The 17818-nt window shown below is 55.0% G+C and overlaps 1 protein-coding gene and 1 long non-coding RNA gene across 3 annotated transcripts; one reads left to right on the forward strand and one right to left on the reverse strand.

The window, feature by feature from the left end:
- Positions 1-46: 46 nt before the first annotated feature.
- Positions 47-10579, reverse strand: FURIN (furin, paired basic amino acid cleaving enzyme). Of its 2 annotated transcripts, none has more exons than XM_053581926.1 (16): positions 10449-10579; positions 7211-7543; positions 6763-6861; positions 6572-6667; positions 6149-6277; positions 5968-6044; positions 5605-5693; positions 4924-5096; positions 4320-4532; positions 3789-3889; positions 3564-3667; positions 3353-3470; positions 3063-3242; positions 2628-2752; positions 2399-2509; positions 47-2160 (listed from the first exon to the last, which is right to left on the reverse strand). In XM_053581926.1, exons 2-16 carry the CDS (start codon positions 7385-7387, stop codon positions 1568-1570), a joined length of 2385 nt encoding a protein of 794 aa, XP_053437901.1. In that variant the 5' UTR covers positions 7388-7543; positions 10449-10579; the 3' UTR covers positions 47-1567. The 2 variants fall into 2 exon arrangements, with proteins under 2 accessions (XP_053437901.1, XP_053437902.1); XM_053581927.1 differs by lacking the exon at positions 10449-10579 and adding an exon at positions 9642-10386.
- Positions 10580-11407: 828 nt separating this feature from the next.
- On the forward strand, positions 11408-17567 carry LOC128579784 (uncharacterized). Its single transcript, XR_008378264.1, has 3 exons — positions 11408-11540; positions 14007-14580; positions 17455-17567. It is a non-coding gene; the product is annotated as an uncharacterized LOC128579784 (long non-coding RNA).
- Positions 17568-17818: the final 251 nt, after the last annotated feature.

A 17818-nucleotide genomic window follows, 5' to 3' on the forward strand; every position in this document is an offset into this window, starting at 1 on the left:
CAATCAGTAGCACTGAGAAGAACATCACCACATTGGGTGCCAGGCTTGGTTTGCATAGTCTGCACGTTTAATCACTTTAAAACCTCTAACATTATTTCGTGTCCATTAAATAGAAGCAACAATACTGGGCCTGTTTAAATTACAAGAAAAAAAACATCGTGCACCAACCCAGTATCTTACAAAACCAGCTGGGCTGGCCACGAGGGTGCGGGATGGGAAAGGAGGGGGCACCCCTGGGCAGGTGGCTAGGTAATGGGAACTGGCTAGGGAAGAGGACAAGAAAGGTATTCCCAGGTGGGAAGGGACTGATTGTCCTAATGGGAGGGGTGCAAAAGGCACGTCAGAAGAGGGGATGTGGGGGCACGGCAGGTCAGTGCTTTCTCCACCAGGGCACAGTGTTGGAAGGGCTCAGTGCCACCACCTGCCCACCCCTGGCACTTGGAGAGGCAGTGACCCTTGAGCCCTTGGCACAATGAGCCCCACATGAAACACGGATGTCAGCCTGCCCCTCTCACCTGACCCCTCCTTCCTTGAGCCTGCCTGTCTGGCCTGCCTTTTAGGAGGTGGGGCTCAGCTGCTCCTCACTCCTCAGCAACATGCTACAGCCCCACGCCCCAGGGCCAGGGCAGCCAGGGGAGGAGCAGAGTGGACGGTGGGTATGAGAAGGTGGGTGGTCCAGCTGCTACCCCCATTAAAAATACAAAAAAAAAAAAAAAATCATCAGCATCTAAAGTGAAATAATCACGAAGTGAAAATATATCCTCAAACAGCCCCTGAGATCCCCACAGGGGAAAGCAGCATTGGGTAGGAGGCGGGAGAGGCTGGCTGGGTCACTGTCCCTCCTCACCACCCACCCAGGGGCTCCAGGACTGTGAGTGCCAACAGCCCAGGCAGCCTCGGGCTCAGAAAACAGGGACTTGGGCCCTGGTGGGAGGGAAGGGTACAAAAGAGAGGAGGGTGGTTGGGACGCAGCATGGGTGCAGCCGGAGCTCTAGCCTTGGCTGGGCCAGCCTAGCTCGAGTCAGAGACAGAAAGACAGGCACGCACGTGCACAGCTGGAAGCACCTGCCTTGCCTTGGTCCCTTCCTATGATCACTGCTTCCAACGAGGCTCACCAGGAGTGGGGGACATGGTCAGGGACGCAAAAGCCCTTGAAGAAGTGGCCGCCTCCTTTGAATACCTCCTTGGCCAGCCTCCCTGCTGCCTAGATGGGGACCATTATTGCTTTAGAGGGACAGAGAAGGGAAAAGAGCTGTGCAGCCTGGGTCAGGAATCCTGGAAAGAGCTGCCCCTCTTCACATACTCTGGCCAGGGCTCAGGCCTTGGAGAGCTGCCCTAAAGGGGTCACTCCTTTCTCCACATGGGGGCTGGGAGTGAGGACCTCCACCCTGCAGCTGGTCCTGGGGCCCACCTCAGGCAGCCAGGTGGGCCCAAGGGTAGGGCAGGAAGCAGTCTCTGCCCCTCTTGCCACCCAGCTGGAGTCCAAACCCAGTCCCAAGATAAAAAAATACTTTGGTGAATTAAAAAGTGCCCAAGGAGGGAATTGAGGGGGTGGGCAGTGGGCTCATCAAAGGGCGCTCTGGTCTTTGATAAAGGCGGTCCTCTCGCCCCGGCCCTCATCCTCATCTGAGTCAGACGGGCACTCCTCCTGCCAGGCTTCAGGGGGCAGCCCCTTGTAGGAGATGAGGCCGCGGTCCATGGTGTACACCTTCACCCCCCGGAAGCTGAAGCCTGAGCGCAGCTGCAGGACCAGGAAGATGGTGACGAAGACCAGCACAATGAAGGCGCAGCTGAGGCCGGCCACCACCTCAGGCAGGTGTGAGGGCAGCAGCCCTGCCCTCAGCCGTGGCTCTGTCTCCACCTCCAGGGGCGGCCGGGGTGGCTGCTGCTGTGGTGGGGACTCACGGCTACTGTGGCTCTGCCGGGAGCAGGTCTGGTCCACAGGGTCCAGTGAGGCGTGGCTGGGGCAGCTGAGGCAGTCTGTGGGGGCTAGCCCCTGGCAGGTGGCACATGAGGCATGGCAGGGGGCACAGACACTGGCCCGGATGGTCTCTACATCATTCTCAGTGCTGTAATGTGTGTCCACGACTTGAGGAGTGAAGCCTGGTGGGCAGTGCTGGACACAACTCTTCTGGTGCAGGGAGAAGCCCTCCTCACATACTGCCAGAAGGGGGGTGTGTATGTCAGCTGGGGCCATGGGGCCACATAAGCCCTCAGGCCCAGCACCCTGGCACCCCAAGTAGTCCTCACAGTACCCAGGAGCCTCTGCCCCAGAACGGTGATCATCCCAAAAGCCCCAGGTCTCATGAGACCTCTCCCCCCTAGAATTGGGTTGCAGGACAGGCAGCCTCTGTCTCCCAGCCTCAGACTCCCACAGCCCACAGCACCCACTACTGACCCACGCAGGCCTGGCTGGATGTAAGGGTTTTGCAGCCACTGCTCTCGGGAGGTGTCGGCAGCCCTTCAGGGGCTGTGCCATAGAACACAAGGGTGAACTTGGTCAGCGTACCTGTCCCGGAGTGGGGGTGGAAGCAAGAGTTTGAGGGTGCTGGCACTGTGCCTGGCACCCCAGATCCCAACAGCAATCCTCTTTGTCCCCCGACTCCCACCACACACGCCCCCAGTACCATAGTTGTTGGCTTCACTGGTGTTTTCAATCTCCAGGACCCACTCGCCAGAGGGGTCCTCATCCCATGAATGGGTGGTCATGAAGGCCCAGTCATTAAACCCATCTGCAGAGTAGTCATGTGGCCTGAGGGGGGGTTACACATAGCTGTTTGAGGCCTCGAGGGGCCCAAGCCAGGAGACACTCAGCCCATAGTTCATGGGCAAGCCACAACCCTCCAGGGCTGGAAACACCTGCAGGTGTTTGCCAGGGGGGATGTTCTCAGCCAAGGGATTCCAGAAAGGTGCCACTAAACAAGGGGATACCCACTATAGCACAAAATGTGTGGGAGCCAGGGATTCCTAAGGTATGGAACAGCACAGAGGTATGGCTGGATGAAGGCATGCACATGGGCTGTGATGAACACGAGGTGCTCAGCAGGGGACAGGGCACGCACCTGGCGGCCAGCAGGGTGGAACGGGTGCCCATGGGGCTAACCAGGTGGATGGCCAGGTCACCACGACGATTGTAGGACAGGGTAAGCCGTGCCTGTGCATGCTCCAGCTTCGTGATGTGGTTGGGCCCACCCAGGCATGCTGTCACAGTTCTCCGCACCTCCAACCGTTTTCCAATGTCCCTGTGCAGAGGGCATCAGGAGAGTCAGTCCAGCCCAGAGGGACAAGCAGGCACCCCCGCAACTCTCAGGTCTCACTGGCCCTCCCACCCCACCCCGGGTCTATTCCTCACTTGGGCTCTGTGAGGATGTCCAAGATGCACTTCCGCTGGGGGGCCACCGTTGTCCAGTTCTGGGCCAGAGCTACCATGGCACCTGCGTCTAACAGCCCATAGCCGTATGAATGACTCACTATGGGGACAAGGAAGTAGGGTCAGCTGGGAGGTGTAGAGTGACCCCTCAACCTGCATCCAACCTCAGCCCACAGGGCCACCCTGCCCTCACCTTTACGGCCCACACCATTGGTGGCCCAGTCATTAGCATTAAGGTGGGCTGGCTTTGAGGTCTGTACCACCAGGTGCTGCATGTCCCGCCAAGTGAGGTTCTTGCTGCAAAGGAGGAAGAGAGAGACCAAGGCTCAGTCTTTTTGGAAGCAGCTGCAGACAGAGAGCTGTCCTGCAGAGAGTGCCAATAGGCTCAGAGTTGCCCCTTGGCTCCCCACCCACTTACTTGGCCTCCAGAGTGAGAGCAATGATGCCAGCTGCCAAGGGGGCAGAGGCCGAGGTACCCGTGTGAGACTCTGTGCACTTCTGCCGCAAGTCAGTGGTCACCTGCCGGGGGACAATGGCATTGGGGTCTGTGATGGGCAGAGGGACCTAGAAGGATCACCTGCCTGCCCTCCCTCTGTCCACAGGCCCAGGGCATCGCAGAGGGTGTGGCAGGCCAGGGTCAAGAGGCCTCAGTCCCAGCTGCTGCCTTGCTAACTTGCTGCAGACAGGCCAGTGGTTGGCCCCTTCTGGGCCTCAGTTTCCCAAGGAATTAGTGGGTCAACTAGAGGTTGGAGACCACAAAGAGTGGTTTGTGTTTTCAGGGATGGCCTACACATCTTGAAGCTTTCACAGATGGCTCCGCAGGCCCTTGGAGCCTTAGCAAGGGGGGATGCCTCAGGGGGATGAGAGGCAGATGGGGTCCAAAAGGGGACCTTGGGCAGAGCCAGCAAGCAGTCCCACTTCCCCAGCCCCCACCCAGGGCAAGACTCACAATCTGCTTCTCGTTCTGGTTGCCACTGCTGTAGGTTGTGGCCAGGGTGGATGAACAGGCCTCGCTGTACCAGGGCACATTGCCAAACTGTGTGGCACTGCTAATGGACAGCGTGTAGATACTGTTGGTGTAGCCATCACAGTTGCAGCTGTCGTGTTCCCGGCCCCCGTTCCCTGAGGCCCAGACAAAGATGGAGCCCAGCCCACCTCGACCCTGTGGACAGAGTGGGCTGGGGTCACTCAGGATCAGGACTTGGGGGAGGCCTGGTAAGGAGATGCTACTGAAGACTGGGAGAGCTGGGGCCTCATTCTCTGGGGACCACTTATCCCCAGGAGGGGTCCCCTGCGAGATCCCTAGTAGATCTATATGTTTGCAAATATGTCAGTGCCCAAAGACTAGGCCAGGATCATCACTCAATGCTCAGAGTCGGGGGTGATGGGTGATTTATATTTTATTTACTCTTTTTCTGTTAATGCTTTAATAAACATACTTTGTATAAAATTAAACACAAGAATAAATTTAAAAATCAAAAAATACAAAAAAGAGAGCAACAGAAAGGATAGCATCCAGACTGCCACAGGGGCTAGACCAGACCCCACCTCACCTGACTAACCCCCCGGAAGAAGGCCTCTTCAGCAAGGCGTGCTGGCCCGTCCACTGTCTTGCCATCGTCCTCAGGGCCCCAGCTGGCACTGTAGATGTGGATGTGGTTGGGGTTCAGGCCCAGAGAGCGGGCCTCCACCGCATCGGTCACCTCGCCATCCAGCATGCGAACCCCTGGCCATGAGGGGAGCACCAAGAGGGATGCTGCGTGGGTCTAGCTTCCCCAAAGCACACCCAGCCCTGCACCCCTGGGGATGGGAAGGGGATGGTGGATGCTGATGCTGAGAAACCCAGAGCCCCTAACTGCCTGTCTGGCTCTGTCTTTCAAACACCAGATCCAGAAAAGAGAAGAGAGGCAGTCACCTTCTGCCCCCAACCACACATTCTAGTCTAGAACGAAAGTCTGGTTTTTGAAGGAGCATGGTGATCAGGGCCTGCCACAGAAGGACTCAGGATGGGTTCTGGGGATTTGGGGAGACTTCTGCTAAGAGACACCCATCCCACCCCACAAGGCCACCAGGACTAGGGCATCCAGCTTTTGAGTCATTGAGAGAGAATCCTTTATGGAATACGTGTGTGGTCAAAGGACCCAGTGGGAAAGTGGTGGGCAATGACCAATAAGCAGAGGAATGTCCCATTGAAGGGCCCTCCCAAAGATGGAATAACCAAGGCTCACACCCACCTCCAATGCGGGCATTATAGGCCACGCCTACGCCACAGACACCATTGTTGGCCACTGCAGCCACTTCACCTGCACACCGTGTGCCATGCCTGCCAGGGCCAAGAGAACAGCATGGGTAGGGGAAACAGGGTGCAGCAGACATGCCCCCCGTGACTACCATGTCCTATGCACAACCCCTCTCTCCAGCACTCCCCTTGGCAGTGGCCAGCTCTGGTCTAACCAAACCCTCCCTCAGAGCCCCAGCTGGACCAGGACCGTGAAAGAAGCCTTCAGCCTGTCAAGCGTGCACATTCCACCCAGGCTTAGCCCCATTTCCCTGGAAGAGACAAGGGAGGGAGAGGCCAGGGTCCTGTCATTCCTTACCTGTTGTCATTCATCTGTGTGTACCGAGGCTGGGGGTCAGGGTCTTGGTCGTTGACATCAAAACTGGCCCCAGGATCCTAGAAAGGGTATGGCCACCATCAGGAGTAGCCTGTCCTCACAGGCAGAATAGGACAGCCCCAGACACCCTGCCAAAGACCACAGCCAGCCCCCACTTCCTCACATAGTTGCCTGCCAAGTCTGGGTGGTTTTTCTCAATGCCGTCGTCCAGGATGGAGACCACAATGCCATGCCCTGTGTAGCCCTGGGCCCAGGCTTCCTTCACATTCAGGTCCCGCTGAGTAACACCAGACTGTGGAGACAGCCATCCCCATCACTTACGGGACATGGGTATTTGTGTGAGTCTCAAGTCCCCTCCCCACTGCAACACCTTCTCCACCCACCCCGGAAATGCCACCATTAGTTGTATGGACTTCATGGGATGTGAAAAATTCTGGGTAGGCCACCTCAAGTTTGTGCAGGGAGAGGCTGAAGGGAAGGGAGAGTCAGGGGGGCCCCTCAAAGTCAGCCTTGTCCCCCCACAGAAGCTCCAGTAGGTGGACAGTGCAGTGGGAGGGGTGGGGGCCAGGCTGAGGAGGCAGCGCACCAGGTACCACTGCTGGGGGAACTTGGGGTCCGTGGGCTCCTGGTACACGTCCCGTTTGGTCCGTCGCTTGGCCACCTGCTGCTCTAACCACTGTACCTGTGAGGAAGTGAGGGCGAGTTGTTGTGTGTGGTGGGGGAAGTGTGAGAGATTCCTGACAGCAGGGGCCAGCAGGTGGCCAGGGCCACACTCACTTGAGGCTCCCTCTGCAGACGGCTGTGCCGCAGGCGGTGAGGTGACAGGGACCGCTTCGTCACTGCTCGATGCCAGAAGTAGTAATAGTCACCGAAGATCTGCAATAAAGTAGGGCGACTAAGCTGGGCTTTCCATCTGTCAATCCCCAGGGAGGCAGGGGACAGGAGTGGACAATGGCTGCATGGGAGTCTTGCAACGGTGAGGGACAGGACAGTAGGGCAGGCAGTGGGGCAGGCAGGGGACTCACCTTCACTGGGGTGCACTGGTCATCTGGAGACCTATGCTGACACCCCAGGGCCAGGGACAGCCACTGTACCCATCCCACTGGCCACGTAGAACATGCCTACTATACAACGGCCTGAGAAAAGCCCAGCAGTTCCTGCCCCCTGGCACCAGAGTCCCTGTCTTCTCTTGGCCCCACCCATGGGCAGTGTCCTGAACACCCACCTGGCCTAAGTTGAGAAATCCATGCTTTTGTGCCACGCTGTCAGCCACTGCCAGGCCCCCAGGGATGCACACGGCCCATGTGTTGGTGAAGACTTTCTGGCCCTGGGCCTTAGCTGCCAGCAGGACCAAGGTTCCTGCTGCTGCCACCATCCATAGCAACCAGGGCCTCAGCTCCATGGGGGTGCAGGTGGCCAGAACCCCGAGCTCTCGTCTCTGTGGCCTGGTCACAGGGCCTCAGCTCCCACGTGCCTGCTCACTGCCCGTAGCCCGGGGTTAACTGGTGGGGGCATGGGGCCGAGTCTGGTGGGCTCAAGAGGGCGAGGGCTGGCAGCTCTGAGAAGAACAGAGGGAGAGAGTCAGTACCTCCCCTCAGCCATGCACTAAAGCTGCCCTCTCCCCAACCAGTGGCTCAATCTAGGCCAGAAAGGGGCTCTGGGAAAATGGGGGAAAAAGACACCCAGCCCCCACCAAGTTCTGTGAGATTAGATGGGCACCCCAGAAACCCCAGGGCCTTCTTCCATGCAAGAACACAAGCATGACACAGGATGCGGGGTGAAGAGCATTGAGGCTTAGGTCACCCAGAATCAGCAATAACAGATGGATACATACTTACCACGATAAAAGTAAGAAAGGTGCACTATGAAGCAGTATATACACATAATCCCATTTTTTGTTTATAAAAACTATTTATACACGTATATTTATACATAACTCAAAACAAAATCTGGAAGGGCACATGCTAAAATGTTAACAGTGATTCTCTCAAGATGGTGAGAATTACGAGTAATTGTTATTTTCTTCTCTATGTCATTGTACATTCTCCAAATTACCAAGTTATATTTTGCATAGGAATAAAATGTTGGCTTTTTAAAGTTTTTTAAATGAATGGTGTCTATACAACTCACTAGGGTTTCCTGGTTCAGTAAAGCAGATTCAGCCATAGGAGTTATTAGCAAAGGCCTGCAGCCCTGGGGGAAGGAGTAGGCAATTGGAGGTGGGGTGGGCTTTGTGGGGGCTGAGTGGGGACCACAGAGGCTCACCCCCTTTATGGCTAAGATGGGAGGTATCAGTGAAGTCAGAATCAGGCTCTTTTTTTACATTTCCTGGGGAACACTAGAGCTGGGCTCCCCAGCCCTCTCCAGGCCTGGAGGCCCCCCAGCCACCCCCTAGCTCACTCCACGCCCACCAGCCTTGCGTAATCTGAGCCCGGCTGCCAGGGCAAACACTGGCTGCTGAGCCAGGAGCACCAAGGTGAGGCTGAATCAATAGTCTGCATGTTGTTTTTCCTCCTTCAGCAAACAGACAGCGGGACTTCTCTGCCTGGGGCCACATAACTGTCCCCACATAAGCCCCCTAACCACCCAAAAGCCAAGCCCCTGGGGTGGGGGGACACTGGGAGAGGTCTCAGTGGTGCTGCGTGGGTATCCTGTCTCCTTGAGCAGCGCCCACAGGGCCCCAGATGTCTCTGTCACTCCTGTGGCTAAGGCCACACTTTGCTGGGTGGCAAACGAAGGTACCCCAGCTCACCCAGAGCCTGGGGAGCTAGATAGGCAGGCTTGCCACCAGGAACGCCTCACTTTCTTCAGGGGCTACCCTCAGCTATGACTGGCTTGCCTGGCTGCTTGCAATCCCACCCTGGAGGGTGGGGGGACTCCATATACAATTCCTGGAGTATTTTCAGTTTGGACCAAAATAACCTCACAGCTGATGGCAGGAGACATCCACAATGCAGCTCTTGCACACCCCTGATGGGCAGAGTCCACAGGGCTCCAGGGCAGGCCTAGGAGCCACAGTCCCATGACACCCTAGTGGAGTGGTTCTCAACCTTCCTAATGCTGTGCCCTTTAATACAGTTCCAGTGGGTCGCGACCCACAGGTTGAGAACCACTGCCCTAGTGGCTGGTTCCAGAAAGCTGGCTTCAGAAATGGTTAGACCTCCAGACACCGCAGCCCTAAAGGGTGAAGAGACCCCTCACTTAACAGAAGATGTGAAGGCCTACAGGAACAGGGCCACTTCTTCCTTTCTGCCACCAGGACAGCTGCCTCTTGGGTCCAGATGTCATGTAGACTCCCCTGACCACAGAGCTGTAAGCCCTGCTGGGGCCCCCAAATCAAGGCTCAGTTCATCTGGGTCTAGCCCTGATTCTGCACTGTGGGTAGGGCCACAGCTGCTCTGTGTTACATAGCTATTTAGTTACCTTGCAGCACCCGGAAAGAAAGCAGGCTTCACGCACCACCAAACAGTCCCCCAAGAAACAGGATCAGCCTCCCCCTGCCCCAGCCATAGTGAGGAGTGGGCGTGCCTTCCAGAACATCATCTCAGACAGCTGGGCCTCAGTATCCGGGATGGAGGGAGGACTCCTCACCAAAAGTAAGAACTAAGAACAATAAATGGGCTTTTTCTCACCCCAACTCCAAACTCTTGACTCACCCTCTGAGTCCCAATTTGTCTCAACTGCATTTCTTGCTGTATTTCTTATGACCCCATTAGCACAGGGGACCCACTTCCAGCCAGTGGCCACAGACAGCTATGGATGCTCTTCCTGGCTGTGCTCTGGGGGGCAGAGCCCTTTGTCCAGCTCCAGAACCTCCTGACACAGAGAGCCACTCCAAGGCACCCACACAGCACCCACCCAAAGCACTAGTCTGGCTAGTGACAGCAGGAGGGCTGCTCAGACACCAGGCCAGGTCCTGTTACTCATGCAGGGAGGCTCCTGTGAAATGACGTCTTCCAGTCCCTGCTCAGCTACTATATACTGCATGATCCTCCACCAGTCACTTCCTCTCCCTGAGCCTCAGTTTCCTTGGTGGTAAAAACTGCTAGACCAGCGGTTTTCAAACTTTTTTTTTAAGCCACAGAATCCTTTCTGAAAAAATCAAATCTTACGGAGAAGCCCATTACAGCAAATAGTAAAACTAGGGCTGTTCTTGGTGAGACAGGGCCAGGCTGCTCTCTTTCGCGGTATCCACACCTGGCCAGCAGCTGCTCAGCCCTCAAGTAGGCCACATCACCTGGGTTCCCTTTCACTTCCCAAGTCAGGAAGAGAATTCCATAACTCTCATGGAGAGAGGGGTCTGCACCCCAGGGGCAAGAGGGTGGGGGATGTTGGTTGGGAAAGCAGGTTCTGACTAGACAAGTGCCTGCCATCAGACCTGTCTGGCAAGCAGCCCGCCCCTCGATCCCGCCAACCCACGGTGTCATGGCCAGGTCTCCGCGGAAGGCAGCTACTGAACGTACCTGAGCCGGCCTACCAGAGGCGGTGGGCCGCACCTGAGTCCTCTACTGCACAGGTGTGCGGACTGGGGGCCATGAATCGTCCCCTCCGCTCCCCCAGGCTGCTCCTCCCCTCTCCTGGCGGAACGCAGGCCCTCTCCGGCCGCCGAGTGGGCGAGCGCCGGCGGCCCGAGGACTGCGGGGAGGCGGGAGCACCCAGCGCCTCTGGAATTCTCTCCCCATCCCGCCCCCAGCGAGGGCCCCGCAGGCGCTTCCTGAGGTCAGAGGGCTGCCCTGGCCCCCAGCGGAAAAGTACCGGCGCGGGCAGGAGCGGGAGAGCTGGGCCGGCGCGCTCAGGTGGATTGCGGGGCGCCCTTCCTGCTCTCCGCGACTCCACCCTGGGGCCAGGCCCGGGAGCCAGTTTCCAAAGGCGGCTGAGCCCAGGTCAGGCGCCAGCGCCCCCGACTCTCCACTGCCGGGGCTCCCGGACCGCGCAGCTCGCTCCTCCGGCAGAGCGGCCCGGCCCGGCCGGCTCCCCTCAGGCCTGGCTCCGGCGCGCTACCTCCCCCGGGCCCCGGGCCCGGGTCCCCGCGCCCTCGCTGCTTACCCTAGGGAGCCCGGGCGGGGAAACTTTTTCAGGCGAGCGCCGCGGCGGCTCCAGCGCCCCTGGGCCGAGCGGAGAGCCCGGCGACGGGGGCCTGGGCTCGGCGCGGTCCCCGCGCCCGGCGGCGGCGTCACGGCGCGGAGGCGCGGAGGCGCGGCCTCGGCCAGGGCCGGCGACCAGGGCAGGGCTCGGCCTCTGCTCTGGCTCCGGCGCAGGCTGGGGCAGCGGCCGGGCCGCGGCAGCGCGGCTTGTTTACTCGGGCCGCTGTCAGCGGCGGCGGCGGCGGCGGCGGCGGCCCGGGCTCCTCCTCCTCCGCTGCCGCCGCCGCGCCCCTCCCCCTCGCGGCGCCACCTCCGCGCTCCCCCGGCCGCCGCTGCTGCTGCCGCCGCGGCCCCGGCCCTCGACCCATGCTGCCCGGCCTCGCGTTCGGAGCGTGAGCGCTGCGCGCCCGGCCCTGAGCGGCTCTGCGGCCTTCTGGGGCGCCCGCTGCCTCCGACTTCTGGCAGGGGCAGGTAGGAAGTGGGGCCGAGGATCCCAAAACCCTCGCGGCCGCCCGGCGCGTCCCCCAGGCCCCGCTGACCGCGCTCCCTCCCCGGGCTCGGCTTCTCGCGTCGCGAGCTCCCCGGGCAGCCAGCCATGGAGACCCCTGGAACCGAGAGGATGGAAAGGGCTTGGAGAGTCAGTGCGAGCTAGCCCTGGCCAGACCCTGGGGGCCGGCCCTCTTTCCCCGCTTTCCCACGCCGGAGCCACGAGTTCGCGCGCGGCAGGGCTAGGTGCCTGGCATGGCGGACCTGGGGCTCTCGCTGAGGCAGGCGAGCTTCCTCGCGGCCTGCTGTTGGAGGAGTCACGATTTTATTTGCATCTATAGAGACAGATGGATATGTCACCAGAACTAGTCCACCTCCTTTTATTTTTTTTAGCTTTCTTAAACCAACTGTATGCCAGGCACCTGGCCAGTTTACGTTATCTCCTCCTTAAGTACATTATTTAATCCACATAATCCTTTCAAGATGACATTATTAATCCCATTTTACAGATAAGGAAACTGAGGCGCATAAAGTTTAAATAATTTGCCCAGATTCCCAGACTAGTAGACGTTAGAGCAGCACATGGTGTGAAACGGCAGGAAGTGCTGCTTAGCAGGGCAAACAGCTTCACCTAGAAAGAAAAGAGGGAAAATGTGGCAGAGTTTCCCAGGCTGAGTTGTTCCAAGGTGGCAGAACCACATGGCCCAGCTGTACACCCCCCTGAGAGACAACCTGGGCGCAGTGTTGTCCTGCCTCAGGGACTGGCCAATCTCACCAAAGTTCCCCTGAGGACTTAACAGTGAGCTCTTTCCAAGGGGCTCACTACCAGCCCCTTGAAGAGGGTCCCATACATTTTCCTTAAGTTGCCCTTTATGTATCACTCTACAGCCTACAGAAGAGCAAACTTAGGCCCAGGGAGGTTAAATAATATTCCTAAGGTAACTCATGTGAAAAGTCAATCTGCAAAGAGGCTCAACTTCCTTTGACAATATTTTGTACTGCCCCACCTTAGGTTGCTTAAGTTCTCAGTTAACCCCTCTGGAAAATGGAGATAATATTCAATTAATGGGATGGGTGATATTGGGGCACCTTACACACATTGCAAAAACTGGAAACCTGGGAAAGAATGTGGGGTCCTTCAAGATGAACTGGGAGATAAGCCTGGTTGCCCCCTTCTTGAGAGGGGTCTCACCCCTTACCAGAAGCTGAGGCTTATTGACTAGGGCAGCCCCAACCAGAGCCACCCTGGGAAAGTAATACTCCCATAGTCAGACAGGCAGGAAATGAGTCACAGCTCTTCCTCAGGCTGTGAGCAAGAGAACCCCACTGAGGGGAAATAGGGACAGGGCTGGCCCCACCTAACCTAGGAGTCCCTAGTGCCCTCTGGCTTATGAGATAAGTCAGCCCAAGAAAAGAGCAGTTCAGGCTGTCTCAGGGGCTCTCTGTCCTGGAGCCAGCCTAAGGGGAGCCATAGTAGGCCTTGGGGTAGTGGTAGGGGCTGCCCCAACTCAGCTGCCACCTAGCCAGATCTACCAGGCCAGCTTTCTCCCTCCAGTCAGGCCGTCAGCAGGAGGCCTAACTCTTCAAATTGTGTTGCTCAGAGGTGTGTCACTGAGAGAGATGAATGAAGGGATTGGGCAGGTGAGCACCTGTCCTTGCTTTACCCAGAACTTCTCTGCTTTTGTCCCTCTCATATTTTGAGGTTTCATGTAAGATTGTATTTTACAACAGTTCTGCTAAAAAGAATTGGAAAGCCACTCTCCAGAGACCCCTCTGGAGAGAATCCCATTTTGCCACAGCTGGTGACTTCTCCTTTTATCTCATGGAAGCATGTCCTATGGACAGGTATTGTTCTCTTTATCACCTCTAACAGATAAACTGTCCCTGGAGCAAGTCTCAGGACTTGACAGGAAGTGAGTGAGAGCCCATGGTCCTCTGCAATACCACTGTATCACTTCACCTTAGTAATTGGTAGGACTTGGGCATGTTATAGGAGTCTGGAGATGGATAGGAAAGGAAGACGTGATGTATCAGGCAGGGAGGGGCTGGGAAGAGGTTCCCATCTACCCAGCAGGGCTTTGGAGGGCAGATCCTGCCTACCAGGCCTCTCTTTATCCTTGGATTGGAGACTCCTGAGTAGCCACAGTCTTTGGAGTCACTCTGACTCCTAGTGCTTCTGTTACCCCATAGAGTGTTTTGCTGTTACCCTGTGGGGACTCTAGAAGTCGTCAGATCTCTGCACCACCTCAGGCATCTCAAACAAAGCCTTCAGCAGCAGCACCCACTCCAGCTTTTAATCAAAATGTCTGTACATTCATACTTGTAGAGAAGGGTGCACAACAAAATTTAGTTGTTTTCTCTGAAAGGGTCAGTTTTGAGAGCTATTTATTTATTTTTTGCTTATCTGCATTTTTCAGAATGTCTACAATAACTTTTTTTTTTTTTTTTTAGATAAAGTCTCAATTTCTTGCCCCTGGTAAAGTGACCTGGAGTCATAACTCACAGCAACCTCAAACTCTTGGGCTCAAGCATTCCTCTTGCCTCAGTCTACCCAGTAGCTGGGACCACAAGTGCCCACCACAATGCCCAGCTATTTTTCTTAGAGACTGGGGTCTCACTCTCGCTAAGGCTGGTCTCGAACTTCTGAGCTCAGGCAATCCACCCACCTTGGCCTTCCACAGTATTGGGATTACAATCATGAGCCACTGAGCCCAGCCCTACAGTAACTTTTATAATATAATAATTAAACCTGGACACTGACCGCTTCAGCTCCTCTCAGGTGACAGCCTTTATGACTTATTGACCACCTGACTTTTCTTGCTTTTGTCAAGACCTCTGAATTCCCCTTAATGGAAACAAAGAATTTTCAATGACAGCTGAAAGAACACTGATCAACAATAGAACCAAGTCACTAACCTATCAGAAAACTTTCTACAGATCAAAGAATTAATCTGTTACCAAATCAAGGTACACACTAAGAGTGAGACCTCTGAAGCTAAAGGAAACCCCTTGGGTGACAAATACGGTAAGACTGATGCTCCCAAGGAAAGTCGTCTTTACCACCCACGTACTTCCCCTTGGTTCTCACCCAAAATTACACATCATGGCAAAGACATCTTTTTTTTCTTTTTTTGAGACAGAGCCTCAAGCTGTCGCCCTGGTTAGAGGGCCATGGCGTCACAGCTCATAGCAACCTCCAACTCCTAGGCTTAAGCGATTACAGGCGCCCACCCCAATGCTGGGCTATTTTTTGGTTGTAGTTGTCATTATTGTTTGGCAGGCCCAGGCTGGATTCAAACCCACCAGCTCTGGTGTATGTGGCTGGTACCATAGCCGCTTGAGCCTTGGCAAAGACATCTTAAAGGCCTCACCACAGATACCAGTAAAGCAAGTGTGAGAGTTAGCTCTTTTATATGAGCCCGTGAGTTTTATATTTGTTTTCTGTGTATTTGCCTGATCCGTTGTTAAAATTTTATAATTGGGGCGGCGCATGTGGCTCAGTTGGTAGGGCGCCGGCCCCATGTACCGAGGGTGGCGGGTTCAAACCCGGCCCCGGCCAAACTGCAACCAAAAAATAGCCGGGCGTTGTGGCAGGCGCCTGTAGTCCCAGCTACTTGGGAGGCTGAGGCAAGAGAATCACTTAAGCTCAGGAGTTGGAGGTTGCTGTGAGCTGTGTGAGGCCACGGCACTCTACCGAGGGCCATAAAGTGAGACTCTGTCTCTACAAAAAAAAAAAAAAAATTTTATAATTGAACCACTTGGTTGAGTTTATGTAGTAAAATTAAAAAAAAAATATATATATATATATAATAATGAAACCTTTAGGTCCTGCAGAATTAAGTGAAGTGTGCCATACTTCACCACCCCGCTCTAGAGCACCTAGGATCCCCCTGCCATGCTACTTCCCTGCTACAGTAACACTCAGGCCCCTGCCTAGCATATGCAGTCCTTCCAATTCTGGCTATACCACTTTGGAAGCTATACCACTTTATATGACAGGCGGACAGGGTGTCTGTGTGTGGGGTGAAGAGCTATTCATAATTCAGTGGTGACGTCTCTGGTCACATTGGGACTAGGTCCCAGCATGGCCAGCCCCTCCCCATTTATAGGGTGGGTCTGCACTTACCTTATTTATTTATTTTTGAAACTAAGTCTCCCTGTGTCACCCTCAGTTGAGTGCTATGCCGTCACAGCTCACAGCAACCTCAAACTCTTGGGCTTAAGCAATTGAGTTCTCTTGCCTCAGCTTCCTGATAGCTGGGATTACACGCAGCCACCACAATACCTCGCTAGTTTTAGAGGTAGGGTCTCCCTGTAGCTCAGGCTAGTCTCGAACTTGTGAGCTCAGGTGATCCACCTGCCTCGGCCTCCCAGAGTGCTGAGATTACAGGCATGAGCCACTGTGCCCGGCCCTGCATTTACCTTTTTACTGCCCGCCTTTGCCACATCCAGTCACTTGGCTTAGTGGCCTTCGTCCACCAGCTCCAGCCCTGTGTTTTCTGCTTGCCTTCTGTGCCCAGCCGGCACTACCTACAGTGAGGCACCTGATAAATGCTTCGGGTGCAGTCTAGTCTGGTGAACATTCACTGGACAACTTCTGAACACCTGTCCCTGGTGCCTCAGAGCCGCGTCCCTTAGAGCTTGCCTGTAGGAAGCCAGAGACCACCTTTGGTGGAGCTGCAAGGGGCATCTCCCAGGTCTGTGGCCTCTGTGGCCTTATAGTTCCAATAAGCTGCTACCCTTCCTCCTTCCTCTTGATATAGAAAAGTTAAAAATAGTCAATCATCATAACTTCTGGGGTTTCAATAGGTTTGTCATCCAGAACAGGATTTCTTAGCCTCAGCACTATGGACAGCTTGGGATGGACAGTTCTCTGTTGTGGGGACGGTCCTGTATATTTCAGAATGTCTCGCCGTGTCTCTGGTCTGCAAACGCTAATGCCAGGGGCACACCCACTCCCACAAGGACAACCAGAAAGATCTCTGGGCACTACCAAATGCCCTAAAGGGACAAAAATCACTCCCAGCTGAGAAACACTGATGCAGCATGAGATCAGGTGTATCACGGAGGGGCTAATGTGCAGGATTCAAGGCAGCAGTTTGTCAAGTGAGGGGGAGTGCTCCCAGACCTGAAACCACTCAGTGTGGCAGGGCCAGCTAGTGCTCAGGGCAGATAATCTTCTGCATCTTCCCAACACCCGAGGACATCTTTCAGGAATGGTACTGGTAACGCTGAATCAGGGCAAGGATCTGTCATGTTGATCCTACTCAGCTTTCTAAAGTAGGGAGATGAGTGAGCCACAGTACTAAATACCTAATCAGAAAACAAATCAGTGGTGGTTTGGGGAAAGAGAAAGGGAAAGGCGGGAGGGAACTTTTGGGGATGATGGATAATTCATTATCTCAATTGTGGTGATGGTTTCATGGGTGTGCATATGTATGTATGTCAAAACACATCAGGTTGTATACTTTATTTTATTTTTCTGAGACAGAGTTGCACTTTGTCACCCTCAGTAGAGTACCGTGGCATTACAGCTCACAGCAACCTCAAACTCTTGGGCTCAAGTGATTCTCTTGCCTCACCCTCCGGAGTAAGTGGGATTATAGGCACCTGCCACAACGCCCGGCTATTTTTTTAGAGATGGGGTCTCTCTTGCTCAGGCTGGTTTCGAACTCCTGAGCTCAAGCAATCCATCCACCTTGGCCTCCCAGAGTGCTGTGAGCCATTGCACCTGACCAGGTTGTATACTTTAAATTCATGTAGTTTATAGTGTGGCAGTTACACCTTAATACAGCTTATTTTTAAAATATATTTAATTGTTTAAGGTTTTAGTGCTTAAAGGATATTATTTTGAAAATTCACTAGCATGGAGTATCCCATTTCCTTTTTTTTGAGACAGCCTTGATCTGTGGTAGAGTACAGTGCTGCTGTCATCAGAGCTCATTGCAACCTCATCCTCCTTGGCTCAAGTGATCTTCCTGCCTCAGCCTCCCTAATAGGAGTACAGGTAGGATCCAGCACAGCCTACTAAGTTTTGTATTTTTTGTAGACATGGAAAGGTAGGGTGGGAGAGGTGGGGATGGTGTCTTGCTCTTGCTCAGGCTGGTCTTGAAGTACTGGCCTCAAGAGATTCTCCTGTCTTGTTCTCCCAGAGTGCTGGGATTACAGGTGTGAGCCAAGCCTGGCCTAGTAGACTTTTTCTTGGCTGTCTAGATGAATAAAGGATCACTGTAGTACTTGAAACAAGAACCAAAAAAAAAAAA

Source organism: Nycticebus coucang, chromosome 2 (genome assembly GCF_027406575.1).
Source record: "Nycticebus coucang isolate mNycCou1 chromosome 2, mNycCou1.pri, whole genome shotgun sequence".
Lineage (NCBI taxonomy): Eukaryota > Metazoa > Chordata > Mammalia > Primates > Lorisidae > Nycticebus > Nycticebus coucang.